This window comes from Mytilus californianus, unplaced genomic scaffold (genome assembly GCF_021869535.1).
Source record: "Mytilus californianus isolate M0D057914Y unplaced genomic scaffold, xbMytCali1.0.p SCAF_31, whole genome shotgun sequence".
In the NCBI taxonomy this organism is placed as follows: domain Eukaryota; kingdom Metazoa; phylum Mollusca; class Bivalvia; order Mytilida; family Mytilidae; genus Mytilus; species Mytilus californianus.
In genome coordinates, this window is record NW_026262681.1 from 2,327,916 (window position 1) to 2,343,162 (window position 15,247).

General features: G+C 32.2%; 1 protein-coding gene across 9 annotated transcripts in view; it reads right to left on the minus strand.

The window, feature by feature from the left end:
• The window catches only part of LOC127736507 (MAP7 domain-containing protein 2-like), a 56,664-nt gene that overhangs the window by 15,191 nt on the left and 26,226 nt on the right, over positions 1-15,247 (minus strand). For 5 of the 9 annotated variants that reach the window (XM_052247058.1, XM_052247060.1, XM_052247063.1 and 2 more), the window contains 8 exons: positions 14,984-15,118; positions 13,330-13,563; positions 11,184-11,278; positions 7,390-7,611; positions 6,674-6,793; positions 3,282-4,027; positions 2,273-2,453; positions 303-407 (listed from right to left, as the gene is read on the minus strand). In XM_052247058.1, the coding sequence (XP_052103018.1) occupies positions 303-407; positions 2,273-2,453; positions 3,282-4,027; positions 6,674-6,793; positions 7,390-7,611; positions 11,184-11,278; positions 13,330-13,563; positions 14,984-15,118 (1,838 nt within the window). The remainder of the gene's footprint in view (positions 1-302; positions 408-2,272; positions 2,454-3,281; positions 4,028-6,673; positions 6,794-7,389; positions 7,612-11,183; positions 11,279-13,329; positions 13,564-14,983; positions 15,119-15,247) is intronic. The other 4 variants (XM_052247059.1, XM_052247067.1, XM_052247066.1 and 1 more) reach the window with 4 other exon arrangements.

The following is a 15,247-nucleotide window of genomic DNA, read 5'->3' on the forward strand; positions in this document are numbered from 1 at the left end:
TAGTTTCATGATGTGAAACAATAGTGGTGAATGAGAGTTGGGGTCTAATTGAGGTAATATGATTGGCATTTGATGTTGACAAAGAAATATTCTTTCACAAAACAGGCCTACTATGTCTCAAGCATTAATTTTTTTTAATGTTTAAAGTTGTGATGTTATGCACACTTGTCTACACTAAAATAATGTGATCGTTACTTTTGAATTTATTCAACTTTTCTTAATTTACATGAAAATTAGTAAAGCAATATTATATAAATAATATTCTACTTTTTCTCTCACTGATTCATAACTAAGTCAAATACCTTTTTCCTTTCAGTTCTCTCCTCTTCATCTCTCTTAATTTTCTCTATTCTTTCTTTCTCCATCCTTTCTGCTTCTTCTTTCTGTTTTCTTTCAGCCTCTTCTCTCTGTAAAATATTTAAAAGAATTAAACAAGTGAAACTGTGAGCTTCTGCTCACTGATGATACCCCCGCCCAAATATTTCGGTAAACAGGAAGTTGTTGAGTGATGAATGGCTGACTTATATAAACCTTGAAACCAAATTTCAGAAATCCTTGTATTGTAGTTCCTTAGAAAAATGTGACAAAAATTTTCAACTTGGCTATCATGTGTAAAATGATACAAGTGTTCGGTAAAAAGGAAGTTGTTGAGTGATGAATCTGAAAACCCATCACACAGTATAGCTGACTTATATAAACCCTGAAACCAAATTTCAGAAATCTTTGTAATGTAGTTCCTGAGAAAGATGCAACGAAAATATTCATGGGACGGACAGACGGACGGACTGACAGATGGATGGACTGACGGATGGACGGACTGACGGATGGACGGACAGACAGAGGTAAAACAGTATACCCCTACTTTTTTTAAGTGGGGGTATAATAAAGGGGCATAACTCGAGAACAGTAAAAGTTACACCACCCAAATTCAAACTTCATCCGCATTTTGTGGTAATAAGCATAGTGTATAAGTTTCATAACATCTGGTCGAGACAAACTAAGCTAAGTGAACAGAAATCAATTTTGGGACGTACGTACGGATGGACAAGGGTAACACTTAATGCCCCCTCCTGTGACGGTGGGGGCATAAAAATATTGTCTCATTTGCTGATATAGTGTCCTATCACCATTACCAAAACATGATCATGTGTTTAACCTTAAAATAATCTAAAATGAACAAATGTGTCAGGAGCCCCTATAACACGCATCAAAAAATCAGAGTGATTTAATACAAAATAATGACGGAAAAAAAGGTGTGTAAAAATTTCATTGGGATTCATGATAGGATGCTCATTGTTAGATATATGAAAAATTGCCTAGCTTTTGAAAATTCAGAAAAATGTCAAAATTAAAAGGGAGCTTTGTCAAAAATTGCCTAGTTTTTGATGATTAAATTACTATATTTCTGGTACGCTTATATCTGATATCTTCAAAATTGTAAAGGAGCTTGCTTTTAATAGTTGTGACATTATCAAAACAAATAATGTTATTCACTGAAAGCAAACAAGGTATCACCAGTCACATGAAAAGTTGCTTAGTTTTTTTATGATTTAAGTTCCATAACTCTAGAACAACCAATCTTAAATTCATCAACATTGACAGATAGCTTGTCTTCAAAACACCTAATATTGTGTAAACATTTCATAAGGATTCCTGAAAGCTTACTTGAGTTATCACAAGACATGAACAATTGCAGTATTTGATAGTCCCAAAATCTGTAATTTAAGAATCATCAAAATTGTAAGGTACAAATGTAACTTGCCTTTATAAAGACCAATTAATGTTTAAGAATTTCACAAGGATTTGTGGAAGAATTCTTTAATAATCAGGAGACTAATAAAATATTGCCTTGACTTTGACAAGTAAAGTCCCACAATTCTGCAATGACTAATTTGAAAATCATCAAAATCAAAAGGCAGCTAACAAAATGAATGTTTAAAAATTTTTCAAGGATTTGTTAAAGCATAATTGAGTACTTGCAAGACATGGACAGAACTGACAGGCAATGGTATACCATCATATGTTGGCATTTAACCGGAAGTTTATTTATTGTTTCTTATCTGTGGTCTTTCTGTTTAATGGTTTCTGAGAAAAGTGTGATGAATGTTGGATGAAAGTACAAAAAGAGGGACAAGGGGATAACAATACCACCCAAACTTTTAGTGTCTTTGTATAATAATAAGCAGGACCAGGAATTTTTTGTGTGTGTGAGATTCACTCAATTCATAAACTGTCTTGAGCTTTGGTTCTAAATAACAAAAATGTAACTAACAGCTAATTTCTCTTGTTCAGTTCTTTCAGCTTCCTCTTTTTTCCTCTGTTCCTCTGCTTCAATGGCTTTCCTCAACCTTTCACCTTCCATTCTTCTAGCCTCCTCAGCTAGTCTTTCTGCTTCTTCCTCAATTTTCTTTTCTTCTTCTTCTTCCTTTCTTTGCCTTTCTTCCTCCTCAAGTCTATAAAAAAATATATGATATTTACAGTTTTGACTATACTGGTGAGAACTAAACTTATCCAACATTTAACAGTGTGAATTAACAGAAACAAAATTAACTGTTAAACCAGTTTGATTAATGTTTTTATTTTCTTTCATTCTCCTATATAATGAATTATCAGGAAAATACAGAAACACATTTATTTAAATAAGAAGATGTGGTATGATTGCCACTGTCTAACATCCAGATGGTAATCTTTCAACCACATTCTTGAGAGAACAGGTTAATTCTGAATGAATTTGAATATAAACCTGCTTCGTTTTTTTAGAATATTATGCTGAGCTTGAGTTTTGACATACCAGCTCACAAGTATATATATTGAAAACCTATCATTCCATTTAGACATCATTAGTTTTCTTTCCATGCCAACAAACCTTTGATTCTTATTTCTAAATGCAGTGTGCTTAACAGAGAAGAAGAAAATACCAAAGTCTTCAGTTTAACCTAGCTGGGGACAGAACAAATGGCTTCGTGCATAAAAAGTAAGAATGTTAAGATTTTGGACCATGAAATTCCTTACCCATATCTAAAAAGGTCCTGAACCTTGACATGTTTATTTTCAAACACTTTTCATAGTGCTTAAGATATGATATGTGACAGTGTTTGATGTAAAGAATAATGTAAGAAATAATTTCTACACATGACATAGCAGAATATTTTATGTCTTTGGTGTCAGATAGTTTACCAGATACCACTGATATCATCTAGCTAAGCTACTGCTAATTTGTACTTTGTTATAACTTAATTCAGTAAACTTGTCAAAGAAGTAAAATTGTTAAAACAATGTACCTAAGTTGTTCTTGTTTTTGTCTCTCAACTTCTGCTTCACGTTCAGCTTTTTCTCTGGCCTGTCTCCTCTTTTCAGCCAGTTTAGCTCTGTATTCTTCTAGTTCCAGTTCTTTCTGTGACTTAGAGGCAGATGCAGGTGTTCCTGCTTTAGAGGCTGGGGATAAATCCCTAGACTCCCTGGCAGGAGTGGAAGTAACTGCTGGCTCAATAACAATGGGAATTGACTTGACAACCTTTTCTTCATCACTTTCATTCTTTGATTCCTCTACTTGTGGCACAACATCTGGCATTGGAGAACTGCTCTTTTCTACGACACCTTTAACATTTTCCTCACCATCAAAATTACCTGCCACAATTTCCATGTCTTGAATTTCTTCGATACTTTTGTTCAGGCTGTCATCTAGATTTTCAACTTTCTGTCCCTCTCTAGCAGATGATTCTGAATGGTCGGGTGAAGAGTCTCCCAAATCTGGAAGAGTTTCATCTTCTATTGATTCAAAAAGCTGATCATTGCTGATAGCATCAGTAGAAGAAACAAGAGAGGAATCAAACGAAACCTGCATCTTAGAAGGACTGCCACTCTTGGAGCGAATTTGTTTTGTTGGAGTAGAAGGTTTGCTACGAGGTTTACCCTCTTCTTTAATATCCAATTTTTCTGTACTAGAAATCTTTTCAGATTTATCTGTCTTTTTGTCTTTCATAGATGTTTCTTTGTTTTCTTTTCCTTTCTGCTTGGTAGGTTTGGCCTAAAAATTAAATTAAATAAAATTTTGAAACCTTTAAAAATAAAAAATCTATTTATCATAAACATAAATTTAAAATAAATGAATAAGGTTCAAGGTTCAAATGGAAAATTCAAATATAAAGAAACCTATAATACAAGGCTTTCTTCACAAATCAAATGAAATTGTAGAATTAATTTACCTAATAAGAAACATATTAACTTGCCAATTTAAACTGCAGCTTAAGTTTTGAAAAAGATAGCAAAAATGTTTCTCCATGTAGTGTGTAAGTACACGTTATCTGAAAAGTTTAATAGAACATTAACTACATTGTTCATTCACACTGTATTTAAGTTAGTTAAGAATGTCATAGTATAACTGAAGGTCTTTCCAGTAATAAATGTACAACTAGCAGTGAGTTATATTTTATACTTCTTCATGTGTTGTTAGTAATTTCTTGTAAAGTAATAGTTGTCCCAAAAGAGTTCTTAATCTTATTGAATAAAGACCCTGTATAATTATTTCTTACTGTTTTAATGTTGTTTTGGAACCATATTGTTCATCCCACAAATAGGTTGAATACTAAACAAAATATAAATAAACACAACCTATGCAAACCATTTCAATAGCAGAACCCTATAACTTTTGTTGTCTTCAATTTGTTCTTGCTTTTCATGTACTTTTTCTTAATCAAATTAGACAACTACTTGTTTCTTTTTCATTGTTTTGCATGTTTGTCAGTAGCCTTGTCCATTTTGCCATATATGGATCAATGCTAATTGTTGAAAATACCATTATGCTATAAAAGTTTTTAGTGTGTTTTTCTAGTTATTGTTGATGAGTTGCTGTTTCATAGGCATTACACCACATCTTATTGATACTATTATATACATTACATTTTCATAGGACTATTAATACAATTTCAAATCTCATTGACAAAATAAGCACCATTCACTATCATTACTTGTACAGAGTGATATTCCAGAAAAGTTTAATAAATTATATTCTGGTAGATTCGTAAGGACAGATCAGAAAGGTAACATATGTTGACAGAAAGATTAATTATTATTAATATAATAGACTTTTTTCCAGCATGACAGTGAGTCTTGAATAAGATTTTTTTCCTGCTTTATAACTTTAATTTGACATCCATAAAAAGTTTTTTTTCCTACCAACAAGCATAACAATAAAAAGGAATACAACTGATTTTCAACACTAACAACCTTAGGATTTAAGGCAAACTGTCCAAAGTAAAAATTGTCTACAACAGAATATTCAATTGCAGAATCTTGAAAAACACTCTTAAAATTTTAATTACAATGAATAAAATTGAAAAAATATTAATAAGAAAATCCATCTTTCGACATATAAGTGAAAATTTAAAAGAAACATTTTTGTCAGGAACAACTATGAGGCTATTTTGTTCTGGTGCAACATGCTTAAGTAGATTCTTTTTGTGCAGTATGTAAAAATGTTGGACATGAATACAAGCATATCACTTCAGTCAGTGTTAATTTTTAATTTACTGTGGCAGTTGTTCTACTAGTTAGAAATATGAACTGTAGAAGACAAAACAATAAAATCTTTTGAAAAAATAAAACAAAGTCAAGAAGTAAGGTTAAAGCTATATTGCCCTAGCAATGAAAATTCATTTCCAATAAGGTAAATCTATGCATTTATTTCAAATGTTGTTTCAGAAATTCTTTTTATTCATATATATATATAAACAAGTGACAACTCTACGACAGATCCATCCATTGGATCACCAGTGAAGGTGATACACGGCTGAAAACACATATTATATTCATAATTACTCTAAATATCAGCACAACAATGTTAAATCTGCAAATTTGCAGAAGCAAATTTTTGTTCTTCCCTTGCCGGGATTTGAACTCATGCTATTTGGATGTCGTGACAACACCGCCTGCACAGTGTCCATCGCTCTAGACCACTTGGCCACCTAGACTGAACTAAAAATTCAGCTTTCGGTGGCCTGGTGTTACCTTTTCTTGTCAGTAGAATCTAGAGTTGTAACACAGTACATGATATATGAGGCATGAAGATGGAATTGATTGCAGATTAGCTAAATTATCTGTCTTAAAGGATCGTAAGATGCAGTCACAGAAATAATTATTTGATAAGTACGTCTAAACAAGTGACAACTCTTCGACAGATCCATTTATTGTATCACCAGTGAATGGATGGATCTGTCGTATTGATCTATGCCAATAGCATGAGTTCGAATCCCGGCGAGGGAAGAACAAAAATTTGCCTCCGCACATTTGCCGATTTAACATTGTTGTGCTGATATTTAGAGTAATTATGTATATATATTATATAAATACATATATATGGATAAGAAATTCTAATTTTTAGTTATTTCAAGCTGACAAATATTTTAGTACAATACCAAGCAAAAATATCACATTAGGCAAAATTATTAATAATCTAATTCAAATTACTCTAGTTAACAATAACAATTAAATCAAATCAATTACGAACTGACAACTTCAAATCACAAAAAACAAGTCGCATTATCTGTTAAAAGTCAAATGTAACCAAGAAACTAGAAAGAAAAAAGAAAGAAAAACAAGTCCATTCAATGTATGCAGACTGATTGTTCAGCCAAAGCAATTCCCAACTGTTATTACAACACATGCAGCAACAAACCTTCTTAACTGAGGTTTTAGTACGGGGAACTGCTAGGGTTTTAGTACGAGGTACTGCTGGGGTTTTAGTACGAGGCACTGCTGGGGTTTTAATACGAGGTACTGTTGGCGGTTTTCTGACCTGTAAATTAGGGCTAATCTAGGTTAACACTAATTAGTTATAAAATAAAGTTTCATAAAACATGGATCACATTCTAAATATATAGCCCAAATGCATAAAATGCAAACTTCTACATATAATTGATCACAAATTTCATATAAAAACAATGCATTCCTTTATGATCTAACAATTTTGAAGGACAAAAAACAAATATTCCCTTGACAATTCAACAATTTCACTTTTGTGCTTTGTTTGAAAAGAGCCTGCCCTTTTATTTTTTTCTAAAAATCCGGTTTTCACAAGTTTTAGTTAATAAGATCGCTACACCACATGCTGCTCTCTACTTTTGAGCTAATTATAATTATAGTTTGGAAAATGTTCCTTTTCTCACATCTTTACTTTTTTATTTCAAGATATATTACTTCCAATTTTTTACACTTCACCTTTTCCAATTCTTTAATGATGTAAATTATGCTCCAGATTTTTTTCTAATTATGCATATATACCATATTGACATGTAGCAGTTCTATATTTGATATATGAGGTAATATAAATTTTTAACCTTTAACCTGACCTAACCTAATCATAACACTGTCTAGACCTACTGTTATACTAACATGTGTTGCTTTGACTGGTTCTGGTTTGGTGGGTGTTTCCTCTTTGACCTTGACCTGTTTTGGTGCTGAAAGTCTGTCAATGGAACTCTGAGATATCTTCATTTTGGATTTGTCAGTTTTCTCAGGTGAGCCTTCTCTTTTGGCCTCTTCTGCTTTCTTCTGCTGTTCAGCTTTCCTCTTTTCTGCCAATAATATTCTTGGGTCAAATTTCTTCTTTTCATCCTAAAATAGAATTAGCAACATTATTGTTTTATAACTGTTTTACTTATTAGAGATATTGTCAATCTTTAAAAAATAAATGGGGAATATGTCCATGGGACACAGATGATGTCCCCGCTTGTATATCATATATAAGTTATAAAGAACGGTAAAAGTGACGCTACCCAAATTTGTACTTGTTCTGAGTTTTGTAGTAATAAGTATTGTGTATAAGTTTCATAAAATTGGATGAGGCAAACTTAAGTTAGAGAACAGAAACGAAGAATTCAGCAATTTTTCCATTTGTAAAGGGCATAACTCTAGATCAGTAAAAGTGACACCACCAAAATTCAAACTTGATCTGTGTTTTGTAGTAAAAAGCATGGTGTATAAGTTTCATAACATTTGGTTGAGGCTAACTTAAGTTAGAGAACAGAAACGAAAAATTCAGCAATTTTTCCATTTGTAAAGGGGCATAACTCTAGAACAGTAAAAGTGACACCACCAAAACTTAAACTCGATCTGTATTTTGTAGTAATAAGCATTGTGTATAAGTTTCATAACATTTGGTTGAGGCAAACTAAAGTTAGAGAACGGAAACCAACTTTGGGATGTACGGACGGATGGACAGACAAAGGGTAAAACTTAATGCCCCCATCCACTACGGCTGGGGCATAAAAATGTCAAAATATCAAAATTTTTACTGAATGTCATGCAATATTTCATGGATGGATGGATGGATAGATGTGAGTTTCATATGATCATGTGATGACTTAGTGGTGAGTTTTGATATGATCATGTGATGACTTTAATACATTGTGTGTTTTAATATGATCAAGTGGTGACTTGGTTCTTATTTTTGATATGATCATGTGATGATTTAGTTGTGAGATTTATATAATCATGTGATGACTTAGTTGTTGGTTGATATGATCATGTGATGACTTGTGAGTTTTGATATGATCATGTGATTACTTAGTGGTGAGTTTTGATATGATCATGTGATGACTTACATTGTGTGTTTTGATATGATCATGTGATGCCTTAGTTGTGAGCAAGGGTCCGGAAACGGTCATATATGCCAGACATGACCGATTTGGAAACTGAAAAGACCGAAATGATTTATTGGGATTTAGGTCTTTTTTTTTTTTTTTTTACAGAAATAATTTCGGTCATTTCATTGAGATCAGGGTTTTATCGGTCGCCATTTTGAACTTATTTTTGTTTTCAGGTCATCAAGAAAAATAGATTTGTTTGAGACAAAATAAAAATTTTATTGATTTGTGTTAGTGATTTAATAATATTTATCATTAGTCTGTTGTTTATTCTATAATGTAAGTAAAAACAATGTACAGGACTCTGTCGAGTCACAGCGTGGGGTAAGTCTGGGTTCAAGCCACTAGGTTTGTTTACATAGTAATTATCACCACTTGAGGATAGTAATCAATGTCCAGGAAGTTTGAATTCGGCTTGGGTGTCGTTATTGTCTTGATTAAAGCCATAAAGGCCATGTACACAAATCTCACCTGTAAACACCTGTTAAGCAATAAAAACAATATGGCGATTTGCTGTGCATCAAATTTAACGTTTTAACCATTCTGACCTAGATTTTCCCAAAAAGATATTATTTTATTCATTAAAGAAGTCAAATAACACTGTTGACTCGAGAATCTGTCCATTTTTATCCAAATAAAACATATAATCCATTTATAATCGATCAGCTGATTTGGTCAACGTTTGTTAAATATAGATTTATGTTTACTGAGTTTGCGCATGGAAAATGGGGATCAACATGGGTTAATTGATGATCTTATTTGAAAGATCGATTTTACTGTTAACTTTTCGGTAGGAAATGGCAGATAAAGATATTAATAGATTTACAAAAGTGGTAAAGCGTATAATTTATAGGAATGCAGAATTAAAAAAAAAATGTTCAAAAAAGGAATTAAAACTAAATAACGTAATTTAGATTTGAAGCCATAGTACAGCCTATTTAAGAAATATACTCAGCGAATGAACAATCTCGATTTCTTTTTGTTTTTTTGCACTTCCGATTTTTTGAAACCATCTTACTCACAGAATGTAATGGGCGTTATCCTTTCTTTTGTTTTCCTGGCTAAACTTCCGATTTTTACCCAAGTGAAGCCATACATTCTCTCTGGACTGTATTACAATGCAATTGTTTTTCATTGAACTGTTGTAATTGTGTACAAACTTCTGTTCAGATAAATTATTTATTTATTTAAAATCATGAATTTTATTATTAAATTCAATTGTTATCACTATACCAGACTTGAGTTATTTATTCAAAGAAAAGTTGAATCATAGTTTCCCCTTTTTGATCCTCTTATCGTAAACCAGGTGAATACACATTATCTTGTAGTTAGGTAATCACTTACACTCATCCAAACAGCAGCAATTTGAACAATACAAACGATATCTTGTACATGCAATAAGAAACTCAACACAGTTTATTAATTGGTTTACATAACTTTATTTCAAAATGATGAAACATGCCGTAATTATTCCTCTTTTAATTTATGCAAATTTAAAGGGTTATGCATACGACCTCAGTGATGCAATACACAACAACAAAACGTCTCCTCGTGTAGTTTCTAACTCAGAGACATCACTGTTACTGTTAGATCAGGGTACAGTTACACTTGTTTGACCCAATACTTCACAAAAAAGGACTTTACTTGTCCATGTGCAAGACTTGTCACCCTCAGAAAAATGCATTATTGTGCATCACGATATTATTACATCACAAAAAAAAATGACCAAAATGACTTGGGAAAATTTCCGGATCCTTGGTTGTGAGTTTTGGTATGATCATGTGATGCCTTAGTAGTGAGTTTTGATATGATCATGTGATGCCTTAGTTGTGAGTTTTGATATTGTCATGTGATGATTTAGTTGTGAGATTTATATGATTATTTGATGACTTAGTTGTGGGTTGATATGATCATGTGATGAATTGTGAGTTTTGATATGATCATGTGATGACTTAGTTGTGAGTTTTTGATATGATCATGTGATGCCTTAGTAGTGAGTTTTTATATGATCATGTGATGCCTTAGTAGTGAGTTTTGATATTGTCATGTGATGATTTAGTTGTGAGATTTATATGATTATTTGATGACATAGAAGTTAACAACTATATGATCATGTGATGAATTGTGAGTTTTGATATGATCATGTGATGACTTAGTTGTGAGTTTTTGATATGATAATGTGATGACTTAGTTGTGTAGTTTTTATATGATCATGTGATAACTTAGTCGAAAGTTTAATAATCCATCAAACAACATATTATTGGAGGAACAGCATTATTTCCAATTTCTACTAGTAGATAATAGAATTCTGATTTGTATTAGAATTCTGGATCCTACTGATTTTCAATTTGTACTGCAACATATATATATTGCAAGAACAAACTGCTATCATGGGATATAAAAATAAGAAGATGTGGTATGATTACCAATCAGACAACTCTCCACAAGAGACCAAATGACATAGAAGTTAACAACTATAGGTCACCGTATATGTATTATTTCTAAATTTTCAGCATCCTTTTAAACAACAGTGGTACTAACTTTCTTATCATTGCTCTTCTCTTGTTTATTAAGAGCATCTTTCTCCTTCTTTGGTGTAAACTTGGGCTGAGGTGGCACTGCTCCTTTTGGTTTATCTGGAAATGGGAAAAAAAATTGATAACTGAAAAATACAGTTGAAAATAATCAACGAATGTATATTACTAAAATCAAGTTACACTATGGTTCAATTATACTCAAGATAAATGCATAAATATTAAGATATGAACCCTGCTTTTTTCTAAGCCAGTATGCTAGGCTGCAGTTCTTATAATGCTATTTCTCAAAAAACAGTAAACTGCTTCACCGAGCGCAGCTGGATACTACCACAGAGGTCCAACCCTGAACAGTTGGGGCAAAAATGGACACAATATTCAAGCTTCATACAGGTCTGAATTTGGATTGTAATTAAATATTTGACACATTATAGGTTTCTGACACAGAATAAATGTAGTCAAGAACTTGAAATTGGTGATATGATTTGAATTTATATACAATTGAAGATTTCTTGCTTTTGTGCAATACACTGTGCTGTTGCGCAATACTTAGTAAATCTATTTTTAGACTATATAAAAAGAATTAGCAAAATAAATTGTGACCCCCAATTTTTCTTTGGTGGAAAATTAACAATTTCTTAAATCTTGAGGAAAAAATATAGACCCCCCCCCCCCCTTTTCCAAACAAAATAATTTAAGGAATTTTCTTTTTAATTTATTAAATCTTGTTGAGAAAAAAATTGCCCCACCCCCCCTACAAAAAAGAAAATTTTACCCCACCCCCATCTTCCAAATTTTTTTGCAGTCGTATGAAAAATTAAAGGCTCAAATGGCTGTTTTTCTGGAAATCAAAAATTACATGCAATAAACAATGGACAATACTAGAAATCAACTAAAATTGGTATGGAATCATCTCTGTATATACACTTTAATTCTTTTATTCAAATCAAGCATTTTCAATCAAAAAGATCAACCAAAGTTTTTGGTAGAGATCATGTTTTTATGTAGTGTTATGTAAACTGTTGGTTTTTGTTTTTGGCTTTTTTTCGTCAGCACAAAAAATACTCTACAATATGTATTTTTATAAATCTGACATCCACAAAAAATTAATTATATAGACTATCAATACACAATTTGTACTACATTGTACTACTTTATACTGTACTGAATAAATTAATAGTATCTGAAACTATGTTCATTACACAAAACTTCTAGCACCAATGTGTAACCATTCCAATACATTACATACATATTGTGTGCTTAGTGCTTGAAATATCACTCTGACTTCAAACAAAAAGAATTGTGAGTTCTAGGGTATATTAAGTCAGTAACATGACAATCTTACTGTTCAAGTATTTAGTGTGCACACATTTGTCAATATTAAGACTAACTACAAATGTTTACACTTCCCAGTCTGTTTATACTTTAATAACTTGGGTTTACTCATCTGTGACTACTGCTGACTCCTTACAAAAGTATCATGAATATAACAACTATATAAACTTCAGGTTGGGGTTTTTTTTGTTTTTTTTTGGGGGGGGGGTTAAATCTGCAGGGATTATTAAACTGTTAATCAATTATCTAGCAAGTGAGCAGACCCATTTAAAATGTTATAGAAACTATTTAAAAACCCGAAATTCAAAGTAAATATATCTATTCATAATTCAGGCAAATTCACCTCAGATGAACCTTAGAAATGCATGAGCAATTTTGATAAAAAAAACATGAATGTGTCCATAGTACATGGATGCCCCACTCGCACTATCCTTTTCTATGTTCAGTGGACCGTGAAATTGGGGTCAAAACTCTAATTTGGCATTAAAATTAGAAAGATCATATCATAGGGAACATGTGTACTAAGTTTCAAGTTGATTAGACTTCAACTTCATCAAAAACTACCTTGACCAAAAACTTTAACCTGAAGCGGGACGACGGACGGACGGAAGGACGAACACAGACCGAAAAACATGATGCTCCTAGGTGGGGCATGAAAATTAATTTGAACGTGTGTACCACTTTCAATAAAACTAGCAGGAAAATAAGCTAACTAATGATTGTTTTTCTTATTGTTGTAAGCTTAGTTCTGGAATTTTTTATTGCTGACATTCCATTTTTAAATAGTATCCGATTAATTCTCCAATGATTGACTTTACCTCTGTTGACTCTATCACTACTTTTACTTCTCATCTTTGGTGATGGAGACTCAACATGCATAAAACTTGGCATTGAAGTAGCCACACTAGAAGGACGTGGTTTTCGTGGTGTGGATCTCTCTCGCAGTTTGATATTTTCTTTCGTGTTCAAGTTGATACTGCTCTTTGGGCGAGTCGGAGGAGGTCCATTACCAGCTAGAAAAGATCGACGTTTTTCGGAGATGGTGTTGAGAGCTGTTGTATGTTGTGGAAGATGCAACAAATAGGAAGGGAGAGAGAGAAAAAAAAAGAAAAACACAACATCAATGCAGTGAAAAACAAACATATTAATACAATGTTAGTATTTAAAATCAAACCATTCCCCATATCCATGGAAACAAAAATACAACCAAATAAATACACAATCCAAACATAATTATTACTGTTTCAGATATCTGATTGCTGTTTCTTTTAAAAACAAAATTCATGACTATATTTTGATTGATTGTTGGTTGCATAACATCTTATGGTAAATATCATTTTTTGAATAGTCATAATTATGTGTGGATTGCAACATTTGGTATATCCATTTAAATCAATATGCACCAAGAATCACATTGCTTTATCACATGCAAAAACTTTCACCATGCTAATATCAACATAATTGTTTCATTCATATGATCATCCTTTATAAGTTATCCCACCAACAGTTAAGTTGTCTTCCTTAACTTAAAAGTTTTACAAGTTTGCTGTTTATTAACATTGAAATAACAAGGATAAATGGGGAAAGACTCACGTTTGCCAACTATAATGAACATTGAACACTTAAAATCAAAAGAAAACTATGAAACTTGATCATTTTTTAAAGAAGAATGCTTTGCTTTTCAGCATGCAGAAAACAATCCTTTGCAGAAAAGAATACTTTATTTTCAATTTATTTTGAATTATTGAACCTTTGGATTTATTTTGAATCATTTAACCTTTGGTATCATAGAAGCAACTACTGTAAATTCAGAAATTATTGCAAGGTTTTTATTAATGCGAATAATGCGACTCCTTCAGTACCGCAATAATAAGAACTGGCATTCTTATAACAGGTACATATATCTATTTGTAACTTGTCCTAAAATCCTTATAATTAAACTCGCATTTTTGTTCATTCTTCAAAAATCACAATAATTTCTGAATTTACAGTAAATGAACTCCAAAATTTGCTTAGTTTTAGTAAGAGCTGTGCATCAAATATTCATTCTAAGTGCAATCTATCTGTGCTAGAACCAGTGCATAAACAGGCATCTGACAACAAGCTAGCATACAACTCCATCACAAGACAAGACACACACATACATGTACTACTATGGTTTAATTATTTACATAACTTTTAATATCATTTACAATTATTTTTTGATATATTTTTACATGCTTTGTTTCATGACAAAATAAAAGAAATATTGATTATAATATCACAGAAAGTGTGCATATTAAACAATTTAACAAAAAGTTTTCATGCAGAAAACTTAAGCAAAAGATTAATATATAATTTAAAGACGAAAAACGATTTCTTCCCTTGAACAACTGACTAAATTTAATCACCAATATACTCAGGTTTTATTCGGTTATAATTTTTTTGATAGACACATGTAAAAGACACCACTAGGACATGACAAGTCCTTACCAAGGAGGGACCCTGGTCGATCTTTGACACTCAGGTTCCCTGTGCTGCCGCCGATATCAGAGCTGCGTTTATTATATAAAACACTTGTAGACATGGACAGGTGCTTATTGGGTGGGGTACCGCCTCCGAATGATCCTGGATGTAGGAAAAAATAAGCATATGCAAACAAATGCAAACAAAATGCATGTGGATATGCAAAGAAAAGAATGTATATATGCAATGCAAAAGATTCAAGATTCTTTAAAAGAAAAAAAGGTCTTGTGT